Source organism: Quercus lobata, chromosome 8 (assembly GCF_001633185.2).
Source record: "Quercus lobata isolate SW786 chromosome 8, ValleyOak3.0 Primary Assembly, whole genome shotgun sequence".
Classification (NCBI taxonomy): Eukaryota; Viridiplantae; Streptophyta; class Magnoliopsida; order Fagales; family Fagaceae; genus Quercus; species Quercus lobata.
This window is the reverse complement of record NC_044911.1, coordinates 37,423,743-37,445,555: the sequence shown is the minus strand read 5'-3', so window position 1 is coordinate 37,445,555 and position 21,813 is coordinate 37,423,743. Positions and strand designations below refer to the sequence as shown.

Sequence of the window (21,813 nt, the reverse complement as noted above, 5' to 3'; positions counted from 1 at the left end):
GGACAATAGCGAACCGAGGGGCCTGGGGACTCTGGTGTTGGTGATAAAGCGAGAGCAGAAATCCCGAGTGAGCTGCTTGTAAGAGCTTATGGAATTTGTCTTCAGGCCGTTGAACCATCTCATCGCCATTGATCCCAAGCTGGACGGGAAGATTTTACACATAAGGGCCTCATTTTGCGAGTAGATCGCCATCTTTTGGTTAAATTGACTCACATGCTCTACCGGGTCTGATCGACCGCTATAGATGGCGAACGCCGGTTGGTTGAACCGTCGAGGCAGCTCAGCCCCTTCAATTCTATACGTGAAGGGGGACCTTGAAACCTGATCCAACGCCTTCTTCATGGCGTCGTTTCCCGAACCCTTACTAGATGGGCTCTCATACTTCCGCACAGGGCGTAGTTCCTTTTCGTAGGTAAAGGTTTCACTTGGGGGGGTCCTTGACCTCCGTCGGTAACTCACATCCTTCGCATTAGAGGACTTGTCTGAGTCTGAAGGAGATCGCCTTCGCTGTGCTCGTCGTAGCTTCCTCTTCAGATCATCTATCTCTCGCTGCATGGCCTGGTGACTATTTTGCTTCTGGGACACGTGACTACCTATCTGAGTGTGACTCTGGCTTGTTCGGATAGTATGCACACTTCCCTCACGATTTCCCCTGTGGCCTGGGTTGACGAGATTATTTTGCCTCTAGGACTCGGCGGGTTGTGTCTGTTGGGAGTTAGCCTGGTGAGGATTCTCCTGGTGCGGACCTAGTTCTGCCATGCTTGACCGTTGTGCTAGCTGATGCTCTAGTTCTCCCCACAGACAGCGCCAATTGTAGTTGCACGATTTTCCTGGCCCAAATTCGATTGATCAGGTCCTAGCCCAAAGCGCAGCTCACAATAAATATTTATAAAGGATGGGTCAAAGAACTTGGCCTCAGCGAGTCTATTCAGTCTGATGCATGGGCAATATGGTTGCAGAAAATAAAGATACGAAAATGGAATCTCTCATGTATAAGTTTATTTCTTCAGTTCCTCATACAGAATTTTCGTCCCCTTCTCTAAGGGACTCCACTACATTATATAGCTCCCTTCTCTCATCTCAACCCTACACTTGTTGACCATCTAAGCACCTACTTGAGTGGTTGTCCCATCAGACGCCTTCATCTCTCCCCATGTGAGTTGCAGAGGCCAAGGCGGTACTGTTCAAGGGTCATTTCCTCATTAATGCGGCCAAGAGGGTGGTTGGGGCGCAATTAATGTGGTGGTAGCTCTCCATGGGATATTTTGGATTTTATTCATTTTATATGTTGGGAGGATGAACTGAAGTGGCTGGGGAGAGCTCCTCGTCTGGGCTTCGTGAGGTCCGAGGAGGTGTTACTCCTCGGACAGGTTTCCTTGGCGTTTATTGGGATTGAGTAATGCTTCATACGTGGTTTCTCTTCGGACAGGACGCTCCTCGGACGGGCCTGAATTTGGAATAGCCCATCATTTCTGGGCCGGGCCCCACAAATATTTTATTAAAATATTGTGTAAAATAGATAAACTGATGTGAATGTTTTGTAAAAATGATAGTGTAAAATAGAAAAAGTAGGTTTTAAGTGTAAAATAGACGGAATCTTATGTATAAGCTGATGTAATTGCTCTAAAAGACAAGTTGACAATGCTTCCGTTCAACAATTATGGCTTATCAATGCATTTGAATCAGGCTCTATGTAACACTTCCATTCCGGCAAACTCCAACTTCCATCCTGATGTCTTTTAGGGTGATAAATTTTGATGTATATAACTTTTACAAACTTTATATTTTAATGTAATAAATTTAGTGTACTGGTTTCTCATAAAAATTATTATTATTATTATTATTTTATTATTTTTTTTGTGATGCCTTTCTAAGTTCCAATTTTGATGTATATAACTTTTATTTTCCAAGTCAATGCATTAATAGATTAATGAAGTTTCTTTCATTGAGTTTATGGGCGAGCTATGCATTAGCGGATACAAAGCATTTCTCTTTTTTGAAGGATATTAGGCAATGAGTGCACTAAATTATATCTAACTTTCAGTAAATTAATCCACTGACTTCACTTTGAAGGAAAGCAAAAACACTGGTTTTTTTTAATCAGGCCGCACTGCATAATCCTTGATTGGCTTTGCAGGAACCTCAATTCATGACTGCTTAACTGCTTTTAAATATGCAAAAGATCAAAGCTTTATAGAAAAGTTATGCATATATGCAAAAGATCATATGGCATGCTCTTAGGAGCCAGTTTTTCTTGGGTAGAAAGTGAGACTGTCAGGACTTTCAGCAATTGAAGCCTGAGTATCTTTAATAATTAATGGATCAGCAGAGGAACTAGTATCCGAATTCTGTTTTGTCAAGAGGCCACTATTTGTTTTCTGTTGCTGGTCAAGCATCATTTTAGCTGCCTCCCTTCCTTGTAATAATAGTAATCAAAGAGCATTAGAATCCTGCTCTACGTACTCCACGACCTTCTGAGTTCTTGTAGAAGAAAATAAAGTACATAGTAAAGAGAAGTAATGAATTGCATTAGATAGCGGCATGGAAAAGGTTCACATGTCAGTTTAAATGACATAAACTGGAATAAGCGCAAGGAACAAAACTAAACATTAATATCATTGAATAATCGATATAAAAATGAACATCTGTACTACAACAGAAATTAGAGAATCAATAAATAGCCATGTTACAACCACGAGCCATGCTTGATGTAGTAAAAATTCGTACAAGCATTCCTGAGAACAAAATTCAAATCTTCTCATGCACCCAATTTTTCATGGAAGAGATAACTTCCATGTCCAAAATCAATGAAAGTTGCACTGTTGCAATAGATAATGAGAATAATCAACATGTTTCTCCCAAAGGGGCTTGTATTTTTCAATCCCAATCTTCAACCATGGCTTTGAATTTCCATTGAAGTGCAGTACAGCACCCTTCTCTATTGCCTGAGGATCAACATTTGTGTAACCAAGCCCCAAAACATGCCATGAGGAATCCAAAGGCTCTGTCAATCCATAGAATGTCAACAGTCCAGGTGGCAGTGTGCCAAGTTTCCACAAAGTCCGGTCAACATTCCTTTCCTGCCAGTAGTGGTAGATACCAGTTACATTCCTTTTCCTCCACTCTACCAGGTCAAAAACATTCATCCCAAAAGCCCATCCACATGCATCAGGGTCAAAGTGCGCTCTTATAAGAGGGTGAGAGTAATTCAAGTACTTGTGGTATCTATGAAATGTTTCCATGCATGTCTCAACAGCTCCATTGACATTGCTGTTCAAATCAATGGTGAAAAGAGCAGACAGATCCTTTTGAACCACAACATCATCGTCGAGAAATACCACTTTCTTCAATGCAGGAAATACTTCTGGGATATAAAACCTGAGGTGGTTAAGCATGGATAAATACTTAGGGTTCCGAAACTTGATTGGAGTCCGGCCATCATCACTATTGCCAGAGAAATAATAGCTTTGAGTTTCAGAGTCTTGAAGTTGCTTAAGAACAGGAACATAAGAAGCATTTAACCAACTAAAGTCATCAAACTTTTGAACCTCAACAGTCACTCCTCGAAAATCATTCATGGCAAACCAAGCCTTCATTGGAGCATAATTTATTTCATCGGTTACAAGATGGAAAACAACCATATCTGGATTGTTGGAATTTAAAGCAGTTGAATTGACCACAACTGAAGTAGCAAGGATGTTGTCTGAAAAGACACAGAAATGATAGAGATTGTTGTCTTTAAGTTTCATGTCTAGTTGCTTTTTTTCCTGAAGTTTCCTCTGTATGTTTACATTTCCAAACCACTCTGTCGTTAAGCGAACACCAAGGCAATATAAACTTTTTGGGACTTCTTCAGCAGCTATTTGTCCATATTTTGAACTCTTTTCACTCACAGAACTCATTTGTTCTTCGAGAGCTTGGATTCTGGCTTTCAGTCTCATGATCATGGTGGCACTGTCATAATGGAGTTGCTGAGCTTGGTAGAGCAAAACTGCCATATCTCGGATCGAAGTTTCTGATTCACTGGTTGTCAAGGGTGTTCGCCTTATTGCAGCATTTGAGAGGAGGATCTGTGAATTACGAATCTGGGCACTTAATTCCCAAGCAAATTGAAGGTTGTTGCTCTCCTTTGCTATTACCACAAAAGCTTTTGCAAGAGAAATTTGGTCACTGAGTTGCCTGGCGACAGAGTCAGGGCTCAACATTTCTTCAGTAATGTTAAGGCCTTCCATTATTCTATCATGCCTGTAAGGTCTCTGCAGATCAGGAAGACATACACCCATTTTCTTAATTTTCCAAAAGAGATTAGAAAAAGTAAAGATCATATAACATAGTTCTCACTTTGTTTCAGGGAAAAGAGAGGGGAGGAAGAAGAGTCAAGAGTACTTCTGAGCAAGAACTCAGAAGGGTGACACTATCATGATAGTGTCACCCCGAAACAGCAGCATCCTAACAACACTATTATCAGGACTAACAATTTGTATTGTGCTACAATTCAACTCCAGAACTTAAAGATTTTACAAAACTTAAAGTTTGGTTTTTATTTCTAAACTTTGACAGTACAAGTACTGAGAATGAAACCTAATAAATAATCCGGATCATAACATGTTCATTCACCCCTACAGCCTAACAAGTTCTAATCCAAATAAAAAGTTCAGCATCTTCTCTGTTTCAACTTGGTCAGAGAAAAGTTGAGCATCTTAAATGCATCAAATAGGTCGAAAATAAAGTACCGATTGCATTTGAAAGTAGATTCTTATGTCCATTTAACTGATCGGCGTTAGTTTACCTTAAGCCTAATTTATTTACTTAATACATCTATTCCACACGCTAAACCATTTATTCTTCCAGGTTGCTTTGGGATGATCAGTAACCAAGCCATGCTGCTTCTAAAAATTTCTATTTAAAAAAAAACTATCAGCTGAGAATCAGCTGGAGCACACTACATAACACTTGTGAACCCCACCCCCACCCCCATCCTCCCCATTAGACACACACCATTTACATATGCCACTTTAATTTTCATAGAGCAGTTCAGATAAAAATTCAACCATGCAAATAAACAAGCTATGAGGACACTGATATCATTATCAACACAGCTTAATTCACCTTAAAGAGTCCTGGCTAGTAGTATTGCAACCTAAGCTGCTTCCAAAATCCCACCTCAGTTACAATTACACTTGCAGCAGCATTAAATCTGAACGACTGAATCTCTACACGTCTAAATGATAAACCAGGTTTTGTCACAGCAATCACATCCATTTCACATTCTCTAGAATTGAAAAAGCTCACCCCAATTAGACCAAATGCCAGTATTACCCACAACCCAATTAAGTAATTTGTACCCTCAAATTCTAAAATTACCCAAAAACCCAATTCTCAATGTTCAATATTAAACAACTTCCCTCACTTTCCCACGTTTTCTCGGCAATCAAACAGAGAGAAATCCAAAGTTCCAAACAGATGAATTAAAAAGAAACAAAACCCAGATCTTTGTTTTACCTGAGGAATTGTTGGCCTTGACTCAATCTGACTCCCTTTGCTCAAAACAAAAATGAAAAGCAGAACCGCTACTCCACACAATACCCACCACAACACATTCGGAAATCGCCTCCTCACTGGCCTCCGAAAATCCACAGGTCTCCGCCTCATACTCTTTAATTACAAGAAAATGATTTCCGGGCAAACTGTTTTCCCAGAAAATTTAGATTTAAAAAAAAAGATAAAGAAAAAAGCAAACGTTACGGCTTTTGGGTAATCTGTTACAGATCAAAAGGTGGGAGTTTGAGATCTGTAACAGAAGTGGAATTTGGTTTTGAATTATTGGATTTTTTTTCTTTAAAAAAAAAAAAATTGGTGTTAGAGAATTAGACTTAGTTTTTGTTTTTGGGGGGTTGAATATTGTGGTGGAATGAATGGAAGAGAGAGGTCGAGTGGTCAGTGCAGAGAGTAAAAGCAAAGAGAAAGGAGAAGAGAGTATTGCTGCGAAAGACAATAACAGTTGTGATTTTGTCAAGTGACCCCAATTTGGGGTGATGTAATAACTGAGCTGTTTCTTAATTCAATTTCTAGCTATGTCGTTTTCTGTTGTTTTGTTTTTTAGGTTGACTGGTAACGCAGGGGTCAAAGGTTTTTTTGGTTGATTTTTAATCATTTTGTTATTATTATTATTAGTTTAGTTGTGCAAGGAATTTGGTATATCCCAACTTAGTAGAATTTAAATCGTATACGACACTTCCATCAACAAAAATTTTAAATCGTATAGGAAACAAACGTTGGCATATGTAGAGTTTTTTTTTTTAAAACCAGTATTAGTATTATCTTTATCTATAAACCAACTCTTTCTTTTCTTCTTCTTCTTTTTTTTCCTTTCTCTCTGATTATGCTTGGTCAAGTTTTTTAGTCAATTTTTAATCATTTTTTTAATTATTTTTATATATATAAGAATTTTGCCATCTAATTTCTATATTCTACTTATATAATATCTAAACAAACGAAAATGTTTGACTTATTGTAAACTTCATAATATGTTGACACATAATTTTTTTTTCTTCTAATTCTTTTTTATTTGGCTTTATATTAGATTGATTAATTAGCTACTCTTTGTTGGCTCTGCTTAGGAATTCTTTTCCCAATCCCGGTGTTACTAGGATTTCTGATAATTAGGAATTCTTTTCCCACGATGTAAAATCAATGAAATGTAAAATTGTTGAGTAGTTTACATCCCTTCGAACGAAAGATACCCTTACTTAATTCTTAATTTCATTCAATTAAAGTAAAGAAGTATCTTAGAATTTATAGGGAATTTACTTGTCTATGTATCATTACATTCGATCTTTTAGGTCCTTACTTTGCCTCGACAGATATACCAGGATGTCCTTGAAGCCTCTATACGATGGATAGGCTCCTGCAACCATGACATAACAGAATTTGCTTATTTTAATAAACATAATTTCATTTCTTTATAAAGTAAAAGAAAGGGAATGGTTGATTCCACAAAAGAAATTTTTTTTTTTTTTTTTTCACCAAGTAGAACTAGAAAAGTCCCAGTGTTTCTAGGATTTTTGATAATTAGGAATTCTTTCCTAGTCCCACTATTACCAGGATTTCTGATAATAAGACTTCCCACTGTTACTAGGATTTTTCGATAATAAGATTGTTGTAAAGAACCATATCACAAAAGAGACATGCAAATTGGCTACTTCTCTGGTAGTATATATACAGCGCACACCACCAAAACCCTCTTTGCCCTTTCTTTTATTTCTAGAAACTCTTTGTTCTCTAGGTATGTGACTTTCTCTTCATAGCTTTTGTTTCTTTTGTTTTTCATATTTTTTTTGTATTTTTACTTTCATAACCCGTGTGTTTGTGTATATTCTTTCTTTAATAGTTTGTGTGTGAGTATGTTCTTTCTTTAATAGTTTGTGTATATTCTTTCATAAAGATGTCTCTCTTTTGATTAAGGGTTCTTTATTTTCTGTGACTTTAGTGCGGCGTATTGTTAAACAATCATAGTCATAGAGGTGGGTTTTGTTCATATTGGTTTCAAAGTTTTCATTAGCTATTTTTGGCTTTATATTTTTCTCTTTTTCAATTTTTATTTAAAATCTTTTTGGTGATTAATTTTATTATTTTCTTTATCGAATGCAAGTAATCACAAATAAAAACATAAAATTCTTCTGAAGAGACTTTCTAATAATAATCTTCGTATTCCTATAGCTTGCATGTTACATATCTTCCATCATTAATGCCTTCTATCTAGGTATGGCATGCAAAAAAATCACAATAATTTAAAAAACAAACTATTTTGATATTGCAACATTAATCAGATAATTGACAATATTAAGGACTAGTATCCTAAGTTTTATTTAAAATTTTGTTTAATTGATATTTTTCATTTAGTAATTGAATGTTTCATATTGAGGTTATGGATTTTTGAAATTGGAACCCTAATGTGCAATCAAAGAAGAAGAAACAAAGAATTGTTTAAATCTTCTTACAAATTCAATGAAAGTTTTGTTTGCAAAATATTCATTTATATCTTAGAAAAATAAATTTGCTAATAATTATGCTCGCTTAATATTCTTTCCAAAAAAGTTACAATATTTACTTGATAAAACTTAATTTATCATGTAGGTTCAATTGCTACAATTTGGATATTAATTCATGTTGGCTCATTCCTTTCCCCCTCCTAAGCAAAATGTAAGTTAGAAAGATTTCCCTCAAAAATTTTATGAAAAGTGTGCGTGCGCATTGGGGATAGGTGTTTATTCATACGTAACCTCTATTGATTACCTTCCATTTATTTCCTTCGTGGGAGAGTTTCTTTGTAATTTTACCTCGAGGTTTGAAATTTGAATATGACTCTATATCATATCATATCATCTACTATATAATAAAAGTTGAGCTTAGAAACTGTGGTTGTGCTAAATGGCTTCATCAAATTGCAAAAAAATTCTTAGATTTTTAGAATATTTCTTAGATTTTTAGGATAATAAAAGTTGAGTTTAGAAGCTGTGGTTGCGCCAAGTGGCTTTACCAAATTGCAAAAAATTTATTTGATTTTTAGATTTTAAGAAAAATAATATATAATTTTTCTTCTCCTATAATTTCTAAGTAGATATTAGACATTCAAATAAACCCAGCTGTATTGGACATATAGTACTAAAAAGAAGGAAAGATTTTGATGAACACAAAAACTTAATGATTTAATAATATATATTATATATCAATCTCTTCTTTGGATAGAAATAGACTTCTCTTAAGGAAAAAAAAAAAAAAAAATTTGGATAGACTTTCTTTTAATATATAGAAACTTTAAACTCTACCTTTGTATCTTCATATCAACTCTTTCTCTCCACTAGATATAAAATTTTATACATTCTCTGTTTTTTTTATGTAAAAAATTTTATCAGAACACCATTACGATATAATATGCTTTAATTGATATCCAAAATTTTATCCAAATTTCTTTTAAAAAAAAAAACCATATCAAACTTTTTTTTTCTCCAAAAAATCGTATATATCCCAAAAAAAAAAAAAATGGTTGGTGAAGATACAAATTTGAAATGCTCAAGAAAAGTTTGATACATATGATATAAAATTAGGTTTTTTTTTTTTTTTTCTTATAAAAATTTTAAACGTCCCATAAAAAAAAAAAAAAAAGTTTAATGAATTTGAATACCACGCATAATGGTATGTAGGGTATTTGATTTTTACATGGTTTCCTTTTAGGTGGAGTGTATATATATATACATAGTTATTAGGTGTTTTTTTCATTCTCCAACCTATTGGTTTTTTGGTTTAGTCTTCCATTTTTCTATCTACAGCACCTGCAAAGGTATGTATTTGTATACTATGATTTTTTTTTTATTATAATTGAATTGAATAGGTTTTTGTTTAATTATTATAACATGTTTTACTTCTCAATTCTCATCATATCTCAATGCTAATGAAGTTATTTACTTCTCAATTCTCATCAAATCTTAAAAGTTTTTCAATTATCAATGCAAATTTAGGTGGGGTTTGGATACACATCTAGTGTTTGGCGTTTTGAGTTTTGTATTTTCCCTTTTTTTTTTCTTTTTTTTTTTGGCACGTGTTTCAGGAGATAGTGTGGCTACTATTCATGCACTGTTCATGAACAGTAGCCGCACTATTTGACTTTTCAACCATTTTCAGCACATCAGTGGGTCCCGTGAACAATGCATGGGACCCAAAAATCTCACTTTTCAACAATTTTTTCATTAAAAATGGGTCCCACGGTACTATTCACATATTTAAAAATTATTTTGCTACAGTGTTTTCAGTTTTCAGTTTCCAGTTTCAGCAAAATAAGTTCTATCCAAACGGACCTTTATTGCCAAGGTTTTACCTTTAGTTTTTTTTATTAAAAAAAAATATTGAAGTTTTTGTGTATATATAAACCCTCTTTTTTCTTTTGTAGCGTGAAACTTGCCCAAGTTTTGGTGCCTCATTCCCATCTTTCAAAGAAAAAAATTAAATTACCATTTGAGTTTCTCCACTTTCATTTTTTAAAGTTTAGTAATTCGGATTGTTCTTGACTATTGAATTAAGGTTACCACCTAAATATGCTTTCAATTATTATTTTTGGATTTTTATAATTATTGAATTCAAGGTTTTTGCATTTATATATGCAATGGTGAGTACTTTTTTTTCTCATAAAAAAAGAAATGAAAAGAAAAAGAGTTATATAGTTATCTATCATCTTCCATTACTAGACATATATTTGATTTTTTTTTTTATTATTATATAAAATCCTTAGTCATACACAATATGCATTCATTATACAACCCAATGTAAAAGATTATTTTATTTTTATTATTTAATTTTAATTAAATTAATAAAAAAATTCTTCAGTTTACACATTATTCTTGATTAAGTCGTGTATCGTACGAGCATAATTCTAGTACTATATAATAAAAGTTGGGCTTAGAAGCCATGGTTGCGCTAAGTGGCTGTATTATATTGCAAAAATTTGTTTAGATTTTTAGATTTTTTTTTTAAATATATAATTTCTCTTCTCCTATCATTTCTAAGTCGATAAATATCTTAATTTAACTACAATTCAAATTCTTCATCTGATCCATCTAATCCTTATTTACCAAAAATGTTTTGGATAAAGTAAAAAAAAAAAAAAAAAATTGTAAATAACATAATAAGTATTTGAGTTTAAAGTAAACACCTTCTCTTTCTTCTAAAAATAAAATATCTATATATAATGATGGAGTAAACATATACATATATCAACGTTTGTTTTGTTTTTTGTTATAAAAAAAAAATGTTTTCTTTTTTTCCATAAAAAATGTGTTATTTTTTCTTTCTATTCCAATGACCTTTTTTTATTCGACTTTTTATGGGATTTATGAGGTAGCAACAAACACATTGATTAAAAATCATAATTCCAATAGGATTTAAATTCTATATCAAATGAAACTCTACCTATATATATATAAATATTGTGAGGCTAGAGAACTTACGACCCGGCCCACTTTCCACTAGGGCCCAGGGCCCATTCTGAGGAGGGTAGTTGCCGAGGACGAGTAGGGAAAGACCAAATAGCCTATAGAGGCAGCCGAGGATGATCCTATCCTCGGCATCCCAAAACTTCAAAAGAAAGAGCGGCATGTCGCCAAAGGCAACCTCCGGGGCGCCCCCAGAGGAAGAGATGAGTAGAATGGGACTCACATGGGGGTACGTAGTGGGAGTGGTTCAAGATAAACACGTCACCTCCGTATTGAATGCGCCCACAAACGTCCCAGCCATATTAATGAGAAAAGACGCTTGAACAGTGTGGTTTCGGTTAGTACAACTAACAAAAGGCAGGGGGAGGCGGCTAATGGGACAGATATTTAAATAGGTACCTGTCTGATAAACAGGTGGAGGGTCAGGATCAACCGAGACGGGCTATATAATGTGAAGACTTATGCGCCAAAGGGGGGGCTTCCAGACCATGGAGTCCTAAAAAAGGAGAATAATAAGGACATGAAGCTCTTTGGACGAGGTCTAAGGACCGAAGCCACTCATGACGCACCGGAAGAGATTATTATTAAACACGTCAGGTTCATCCTTGTGCAAATCGCTATGGAAACCTTGATTAACTACCGTTCGGTGACCAAGGCCTAGCCTTTCAAGCCCACGCTCTACAAATTATATTGTTTGGGTCTTTTAACGTACGAACCCAAGACTGGTTTTAGGATCGTTACAAATTGAGTCCTTACAAATATATATATATATATATATATATATATATGTGTGTGTGTGTGTGTGTGTGTGTATTATCCTTTTTGGAGTGAAGTTTACTCCAATATGTGAATACCTAAATCTCATGATAATGCTAGTATGCATTCTTTCTTCATTATTATTTTTTCACTTTTTTAAAGCTAATTTTCTTTAACTACAAAAAAAAAAAAAAATTAATAAAAACTTTACGTACTTAAATTCATGAATTATGCACTAGAAATTGATAGACAGATTAACCCAATTCATAATATTAAACTTTTGTACTCATTTGTTCTCTTCTACAATAATTGGTTCAGTTTTTTGTTACATATTCACACTTTCATCTCTCAAAGTGAAAAAGGAAACAAACAAGTATATTCTTTGTTTTTTTTCTACATTTATATCTTATTTTATAATTTGTGTTAATTTCTTAATTTTAAATTATGAATAAGTTTGATTATATTCTTAATATTAAATTTAAATGGTTTTTTATAAGTTTTTAGTTGCCTTATATTCTTCAAAAACAAATGAAATAAAATAAAAGAGTTGATATAAATTTCGCGACAAAGCTAAATAGATAAGCCTAAGAAACATTTACTAATAATAGTTTTACCAGTATCTTAACATGATTTTAAAAAAAAAAAAAAAAATTGAATTGAGAGTTAATTTATTATAAAATAAAAATTTGATATCAATTTGGCAACAAAACTAAATAGATAAGCCTAAGAAACGTTTACTAATAATAGTTTTATCAATAACTTTTTATTAACGTGATTTTAAAAAATTTTGAATAGAGAGTTAATTTATTGTAGTGATTTAAACTCTACTAAAATTTTTTAAGGGATTGGTTTTTAAAAAATTCAAAGTAATTTGCTAATTATTAATTACTATGTGCTAACTTCTAACTACCAAAACCCACAATTGAAATAATAATCCGAATGAGATACCACTTCCAAAGATTGATATCTTAACTATTATATAGTATACACTTGACTTTTTTTTTGGGTCAAAAGAAGCGTTTCTCTCTCTCTCTCCCCCACAAAATAAAGGGATTATAACAAGAATTAGATAGACAGGGGTAAGTCTACACCACCTCTTTTTTACAATAAATGTTGAATTCAATTCTTTTTTCATGTATATACACAAACACGTAGTGTGATTTTTACTTTTGATTATATAATTAGAATTCATTTAGCTATTAATTTTTTAATAAAATTAAACATTTTATGAGTTTATACTTAAACTTTAAGTTTTAGTGTCTTCTCCCATGCTTTCAAGAACAACATAAATTCTCATGTGAGTCTCTTTACTTCAAAAATTTAAATGTTTAGTAATTTAGATTATTCTTAATTATTGAATTGAGGTTTCCACTTAAATATGATTTCAATTGTTATTTTCGATAGTTTTTAATTATTAAATTCAAGGTTTTTCCATTTAAATACATGTGATTAATTGAGCCTTAAAGTTCAATGTATTATTGAAAATCATTTTATACTTTTTTTAGGCATCTCTAACATCTTCCATTCAATTATATATATATATATATATATATATATGCATGTATGTATGTATGTATGTATTTTATAGCACTAAATTGAAGAAAATTTATTAAATTTCTTAAAAAAGAAGAAGATAAGTTTAGTTGTTTGGTACCATGCAACCACTATACTTAAAGGAGACCTAAATTATATAACTATAATAACTCCATCAATATAAATCTATCCCAAAAAATGGAATATATTTCCATTAATTTGATAATTTCTACGTTGATGACATTTAAAAAAAAAAAAAAAAAAAAAAAAAAAACTATCATATTTCCTTATATCTATCAATCACGTTTTCTTTCCTTCTTCTTTTATATATATATATATATATATATATATATATTAACGTTGATTAGAAATTATAATTTTAATAGGATTTAAACTCTATAATTATATCAAATGAGACTCAACAAATACATATCATTTTTAATTTCAATAGGATTTAAATTTTATATCAAATGGACTCTAACAACATATTCATCCTTTAAAAAAAAAAAATTATATAACCAAATTTGATTAGGAATCCATAACCCTATATTATATTATAAATAATTTTTTTTAGGGATTATTTGTTAAAATTTCAACTCGACTTTTCATTCCTATATTATATTTTAAATAATTTATTTTTTGGGATTATTCTTCCAACACCACTCTGCTATATAGTCTCTTGCGCCTTCAAAACAAAAAGTTTGTAAAGTTTTTTTTATCCGGTTTAATGTTAACATCTATGATAGATATTTTGGTCAATTAGAAAAAGTTTGATGAAACAAAAAAGGAAAAGAACTAAAGAACGCATAATTTGAAGAAAAAAAAAATAGTGACTATATTAGGCAGAGGCTTTTGGAGATTGTTGTTTTTATTTTTGGAATTCTTTATGTTCATGTGTATGTATGTATTGGGTTTAATTGAATCGGAATTATCTTTGTAACTTTAGTTTTAATTGAATTATGAAAATTATAGAAGAAGTATGTTCCAATATTTGGAGTCTATGTGTTGTTGTAGTTTAAACTTGGTATTTGAATTGTTAAATTGTTAATTCACAATTTCATTATTCATCTATTAATCATGACTAATAATATTGCTATTTGCAACTATCATGATATAGTATCAATGATGTGATCATTCTGAATGCTTTCCTTTGGAGTTTAGATAGAGTCTATTTTATGATTAAAAAAATTTACAATTAAAAAACTTTTGAAATTACACTTAAAAAAAAATTATTGGATACGTTGAATCTTTTTTTTTTTTTTTTTTTTAAGTTTCAACTTATGACGTCCACTCCTGATGATAGCTCTTTATCATCAGATCAAGACACCAATCAGTTTTCGGTGTGGGTGGGGATTGAACCCCAGATCTCTTATACTACCATTATAGACTTTACCAGCTGAGCTAACTGGAACCCACGAATACGTTGAATCTTAAATGACTTCTATTAAACTCCATCTTTTATGGCATCATTAAAAATAAAACTCATATAGATAGGTATTAGGATATTATTTAGAACAATCATAATGGACTAACGTATTACGCATGATACAAATCTAACTGTAACATCCTATGCTATAAAATAAAAATTGGGCCTATTGTTATCTTCTCTTTGCAAAAAAAAAAAAAAAAAATGGTTAAATTCTCATTAATTGTGATAGTTCACTTTTAGGTAAAATAGAAACTCTATTAACTAAGTTTTAAGAAATTTAAAATACTATTTCAAAAAATTTTCAGAACATTAGATTTATTTTAACTATTTTAATAATTTTATATTGTAAAAGAATAAAATTTAGACATTAATATAATCAACTTCAGTTACCTTCTAAATGATGGAAGAGATGAGAATGCAATTTGTAGATCTACTATCAAGATAACATAGATTAGATTGGTGGTGGATAGTAGATTTAATTGTAGTTGAGTACTGTGTGAAATTATCACTATAGAATAGTCCACGCCAAGATATGTTATGTGGAACCAATGATATGAAAGAAAAAGAATTTTTCTAAACCATTATATTGAACAAAAAATTACTTATTTTCATTCATTTTAAAGTTATACATGTTTTTAAGTCAAGTCATAGACCTTTAAGCAAAATAAACACTTCTAATTTTTATTTAATTATCCCGTGCATTGCACGGGTTAATGACTAGTAATTATAGTAATTGTATTCTGAGAATTTTAGTAATTGACTAAGACTTAAATGTTCAAATGTTACTCAAGATATCTCCATGCTATTTAGATGGCTGATGGACAAACCTTCTCAACAAGAGTTGGAAAGATGGGCGGTGACGGTTTGGGCAATTTGGAAAATGAATATCAACGTTTGGTAACTGCTCAATCAAGCAATTGAATGTGATTTGATCACTTTTTACATATTTGTTGTTTTTCTACATAGTTTTGTTTTCTGCATAATTGCATGTTTCTGCAGAAATTGTTTGTTTTTCTACATAATTGTTTTGTTTTTGCAGAATAGGTCTGGTTCCCCTGTTATGTTTTACAGGGTTCTTATGTATTGTTTCTCATATTTTACTTAATAAAATTTCTATCTTTCATCTCAAAAAAAAAAAAAAGAAAAAAAAAAAAGAAAAAGAAAAAGAAAAAGAAAAAAAAGAGAGAACTTGAGAGATCTATCAATTTTATAGCACGCTCAAATTGGCCAAGCATACTTAATGTTGCTGATGACCAAGATGCCACCTTGTCATTGTCGAGCTACCATGTCAGCAACTTACTTTGATGTGCCATGTCAGCAATATACTCTTCAATTGCCCCCTAATTCCCAAGTTGAGTTGCCATGAATGCTTGAATTCAGAATCTCATTATTCTAAAAGCATACTCATTAGTGCTTCTAAAATAGAAAAAGTGGTGAAATTTACACAATTTTTCCCCAAAACTACTCACATCAGAAGGTTTACGTATAAATGTGCATATTTACACATTTACTATAGTAATTGTGTATATTTATGATATGTCTTTACAATACATGTAATCTTTCAAACTTAGTGCCCCCAACTTTTTTGGGTATGCAACATGAAAGGGTTGTGCTTTCACCGATAATTCTTGATAGTATAATGCGAATTATCAAGCTCCATTTTACAAGCTATGCGATTATCACCCTGAATCAACTCTATCATGCTTTAGGATATTGTATACCTCTTTTCACAACTTCAGGTTGAATATATTTTCTAGAGTTTTGCACCTCTAAGTATACCACTTGATGTTGGCAAGAACTTTGATTGCTAGAAAAACTGGTGATCAATATTCATATTTATCAAGTTTGAGGTGCCCAATAATTTGGTTTATTTTTCTGAACAATTGCTAGTGAATGAATGAAGACACCGGTAATCTAACTCGTCAAACATGTAAACTTTACAAGTTACACTGCTCAATGCTGATAGTAACTGTTATAAATGAATATAATTGTCTGAAGGTAACGTCCTCACACAAAGAAAGCAAGCAGTCAAAAGAAAGTCAATTTGAAAGAGAGACAACATCAATGTACATTTTCTTTAACACTTGTAACCCTCAACATGTTACTATAAAAATATGCAAATCGGAAAAACAACCATTTTGAGGTAAAAAAAATAAAATGGCTAATATAATCATTTTACATCAACTTTAACTATTGCATAATATCAAATGTACGCACCAAAACATCTGACAGTGTGATCATGCCATGTATGCAGAAAGGAATACCGTACATTAAGCTTACAAAGTTCATTTTTTGATTGGTAATCCATTCTCATTAATCACAAATTTAGAAGTTCTCATAGTTGCAAGACATTTATACATTGTACCATCATAAACCATCAGTTTATTGTTCATCAAAATTGTAAACTCGAGAAATAACCATCATGAAAAGAGAAAGACAAATTTCAACACCAGTGCTGTGACATATTTTCTCTCTTTTCTTTTCCTCCTCTTTCAGGCAACATCGGGCTCCATGTTGGGCATACCCCAAATCCCAAGCTCCTAAATTTTATGGGACCTATACAACACTTCCTAGAAAGGCCGCTGGTATCCGCCTATTTTAAAGAGACTATGGATAAATGCACTATCACTGATCAAAGGGATTTTAACATACTTACCAGCAAGAGCACACCTTACACACTCCAACATGATGAAAATATATAGGAATCCCACAGCTGCCCAATAGTACAACCCAAATATACCTTGGAAGTGTATAAGTGGCATGAAATTGCTTGACAGAACTACAACTTGCAGGGCCTGTTCCAATAAAAAGCCCATTGCCACATGGAATCTTAGATAATGGGGCCATTTTTTATTCTGCACCACTCCAAAGTATGCTAAGTAGAAATGTAGTATATGGAACCACCAAGGCAACCTCCTAACCGCTCCTGGGATATAATATAACAAATCCTCAAGGAATTCATGTCGGTCAAGTAAGGGTTGGACATAAGATGCTGTCTCAGACATCTGCAAAGCCAAAAGATAAGGGATACATGCAAAAATTCTCCACCACCATTCTGGCTTCTCAGTCATTTTTGGGATGCGATAACCAAATGGATTATCCTTGGATGCTTGTAGAGGCATTATAGATTTGCGTGGTGTGGGTAATAAAGGAATTCTATGCAACAGGCCACCTTGATTCCCACTTGAAAACTGGGATGATGTAGCAGAAAGGTGTAGGAATGAATTTCCTGCAGATTATACAATTGGGAAGTAGAAAATATCAATGACCTTTGGGATGTCCCACATTCAACGATTTATTCAAGAATTCAACCACAAACAAACTTCTTAATAATATTTAGATATTCCATCTTAGTTCCCAGTGGATCTTGAACCCACATCCTCCCACTCCAGCCAATTATTATGGGAGAAGGAAGTGTGAGTTGAGCTATAACTCATTGGTAGATATTCCATATTATTGGACTATATAAGCAATATAAGATGAGTTAGGGAGGTAGAAACCCTCCCTTTCTGAATGATGTAGGCTTTTGCTGGTAGATAGCTAAAGGAAGAAACGGGGAGGGTTGTTCAAAGCCAGTTCCCTCTAGAAATTATGCAATCAGTTCTCTATACCAGGCTTATTCTGCCACTAACAATAAATAGGTTATATAAACCTGTATCATTGCACCAAAGGCTGCCTCAATGATTTGAACTTTAAGAATCAAAGTCTATCTAGTTAAAATGGGAAGAGGAAAGAGAGAGAGTTGAAATGAAAATTAACACACCTTTAGAACTGCATGCAACAAATGTGTGTCTAGCCAAGGGATTATGTGTTGTGAAGCTCTTGGAAAATTTTTGTAGAATTGCATCCTTGTACCTGGTGTTAGAGGGGAACATCAGTATAAGAAGAACAACATGAAAACTTATTATCCAAGGGGAAACCCCCTCCTTTTACTATTAGACCCACCCCACTCCCAAAACAAGTTGAAGTTTTATTGAATGTTATCTGATATATGTACATCCTAGAGCATCTCTCTAGAAAAAGTTCAACCACTTTGCTTGTGTCTAGATCTCTCCCCTTAGGAACAAGTACTCTTTATTAAAATGGATAGAAATGGATAAACAACCAAAAACTAAACACAAAAACAGGGAAAAATACAGAATCTTATGCACTAACAATCTAATCTGAAACAACTTTATAGTCATCTCTTTGCAACATCAAACTAATGATAATGTATTAGGCTCTTCAACATTATAAATATATATGTTTCATTGGCAATTAACATTACAAAGATTGGAGCCTCAATCATGTGATGTTTACAAAGCTCCTACACATTACAACCAAGAGCAACACCACTGGATAATATACCCAATCCATTCAATTATATGATATATTATCATGATGATCCATATAGGATTAGATTTGCAGCCAAAACCCAACTTCTTGAAAATGCTTTGTATCCAGTGCAAAACAAGAAAAATTCAAAATGCTACTCATCTAACTACCTAAATTTCCTTCTACATTTTTTTTTCTCCCCAAGATGTATTCTCCCCCCCCAACCCCAAAAGATACTGCTGCATCTTAAAATTTTGTTCAAAACATTCTGCAATATGCAAGCATATCGATTGATTTACTTAAGAAAAATAAAAGGACCACAAAAGCACCATGTAGATCTTACACTGTTGTATTATTCAAAAATTTACTTTTGCACTGCTAAAATTTCATGATACAATAATCAATAGGAGATAATCTGTAGGTCTCTCTCAACCCAATGAAACCAACTATGTCATTCATAACAAATAAAAAAATTAGAATAACGAAAATAGCAGAATTAATAATTCAGCGGATACTACAATGTTACATGATTTTCACCATGATCAGTTTTCAAACACAATCTGTATCATAGATTCAAGCAGATACTCCCACAACAATTCTCAACAGAAAGCAATGATATGAAATTAATAATAAGGAGACAAAACCAAAGCATCAATAAGGGTTAAGTATTCCCCAACATTCCTTCTAAAAAATTAAAACATAGATGGAACTCAATCGAAAACAAATACAAAAAGGGTATAAAGAAAATCAGAAAATAACAAAGATAACAATTTTAAGCGTTTTTTTTTTTTTTAAATAAAACAAAGAGGGTAATAAAGATTTAAATTAAAGCAATTCCTGTGTTTTGGGGTCAGTTTGTATATTAAGAAGAAAAAAAAAGTTGAAGAAGAAAAGGTACCAAAAACCACAGGCGGCGGCGGCGATACCAGCGGGAGGTAGCAGATTCGTATGTGGAGAAGGGTTGACGAGGAGGCGGGGGGAGCTAGTAAGAGGCGCAACAGCCGGCATGGCTGCTTGTGGTGGTGGGTACTGAAACTCAGAGAGAGAGACTTTTTTTTTTTTTTTGGGTTTCTCTTTGAGAGTTGGAACAGGTGAACAGAGCGCCGTTTAGTTAGCTTCTCATGCAAGAATATGAGAGAGGGAAAGGAAGAGAGGCTGTACCTTAGGCAGTATATATAATTGGGGTTATGATAATATTTGGCGCATGCCCTTCTATTTTCTTTGATTTGCACTTCCAACCCCTTCAACAAAAAACAATACATGGGTCTAGAAGATATATTTTTTGATGAAGGTCTAGAAGATATATTAACTACCATTCTTTGGTCTAATTTATAGTATAATATAAAATTTAATTTTGGTGTTTCCGGAATTCTCTAGGACTATAGGCGGTGCACATAAATAATTTATTATTATATTCCCTTTTCATTATTTCATTTTTTTAGGTGCTTCCATATTTTTTGAGTATAAACAAGGTGGAAGTTTAGATTCAAAAAAAAAAAGTATAATGAATCTAAAATTAGGTGGATATGAAATTTATGGGGTGTCTATTGATCCAATCAGCCGAAGTGGTTTTCTCATTACACAACTCGCAATAGTCTATATATAAAATAATAGGTGAAGCAGAGAGAGTGTGAAATTGAATTCCAAATTAGAACTCTAATTTTGTGCCATGTGTCTAGAATCTGAAATTGAAGTTGAATTTTGCATCATGTGGCTAAATGTATATGGGCTCATTCTCATTAAAACCACTTCTATGTATCGGGTCAAGTGGGTTACTGTGCTAATTAAGTTTTTTCTTGATTTTGTAGTCAAACGTGAAAATCAAAGAGATTAATATCGGTGATAAGAACTTGGTTTGGGTACATTGCATAATTTCCAAAAAGATAGCAAAGTCAAAGTTTGCATCTTTGTTATAAATTGCTTACAAAGTTTGCATCTTTACATTTGCACTGAGTTTCGGATTAAAGTGCTTTCTTCTTGGTTCTGACATTGAGTTTTGTTTACTATTCACTTACAAAGTTTGCATCTTTACATTTGTTATAAATTGCTAATATGTGATTAGATGCACATTATGCCTAAAATTCACTATCCTTATATTTGGCTTTTTGTTCAGGTTGAGCACCTATAATAATGAAGAAAGCACTGCTGTGGACCGATGGATGATAATTTTTGTAGGCTGCAAAGGAACTTAGTGATCAATGGAATCTCACGCGAATTGGAGAGAACCCGGCTGTATATGTCTGGATGGCAGATGTGAGTCACTATGTTTTTAAAATGTTCAGTGAAGGTAAAGGTTATGAACAATGTAAATTTTCCGGAGAGAGATTTATTATTCTATATTTACGCAAGTTTGGTCGTCTTCTTGGAGTGGATCACTCCACCCTGTCTTTCTACTGGAATTTTTTATTTAGATTGTTACAATTTAATTCGAAATTTTATTTGAATTTTCCTATTGTTGTTACTATCATATATTATCATTCCAATTTTACTATACACGTGTACAATCTAATTATTTTTAATTTTGCTATCATGTGCAGAAGCCAATGAGATGAAATTAATAACACATTAAACACTCATGCTTTGGGAATCAGTAGTACTAATCTAAATCCATTGGACCTGCTTCGTGATAATACAACTATGAAGGATGTATAAAAACACGCACAAACCCATCTCTCTATAAAAAGAGATTGGAGAGAATTTCTTTTATCAGTCATGAAACTTTAGAGGTTTTTTTTTCACACAAATGCCCATCATGTTACAAAATTACCCATCATAAAACTACAAAATGAGTACAAC

The 21,813-nt window shown here is 32.8% G+C and overlaps 2 protein-coding genes across 2 annotated transcripts; both read right to left on the bottom strand.

Moving 5' to 3' along the window:
• Positions 1 to 2,592: 2,592 nt before the first annotated feature.
• Positions 2,593 to 6,023, bottom strand: LOC115957543 (probable galacturonosyltransferase 10). The gene is made up of 2 exons (XM_031075815.1): positions 5,503 to 6,023; positions 2,593 to 4,256 (listed from the first exon to the last, which is right to left on the bottom strand). The coding sequence occupies exons 1-2, from the start codon at positions 5,650 to 5,652 to the stop codon at positions 2,805 to 2,807; spliced, it is 1,602 nt and encodes a 533-aa protein (XP_030931675.1). The 5' UTR covers positions 5,653 to 6,023; the 3' UTR covers positions 2,593 to 2,804.
• A 10,883-nt stretch (positions 6,024 to 16,906) lies between these two features.
• LOC115954689 (protein TIC 20-IV, chloroplastic-like) lies at positions 16,907 to 20,166 on the bottom strand. Its single transcript, XM_031072610.1, has 3 exons — positions 19,916 to 20,166; positions 18,467 to 18,558; positions 16,907 to 17,932 (listed from the first exon to the last, which is right to left on the bottom strand). The coding sequence occupies exons 1-3, from the start codon at positions 20,023 to 20,025 to the stop codon at positions 17,274 to 17,276; spliced, it is 861 nt and encodes a 286-aa protein (XP_030928470.1). The 5' UTR covers positions 20,026 to 20,166; the 3' UTR covers positions 16,907 to 17,273.
• Between the last annotated feature and the right edge of the window lie 1,647 nt (positions 20,167 to 21,813).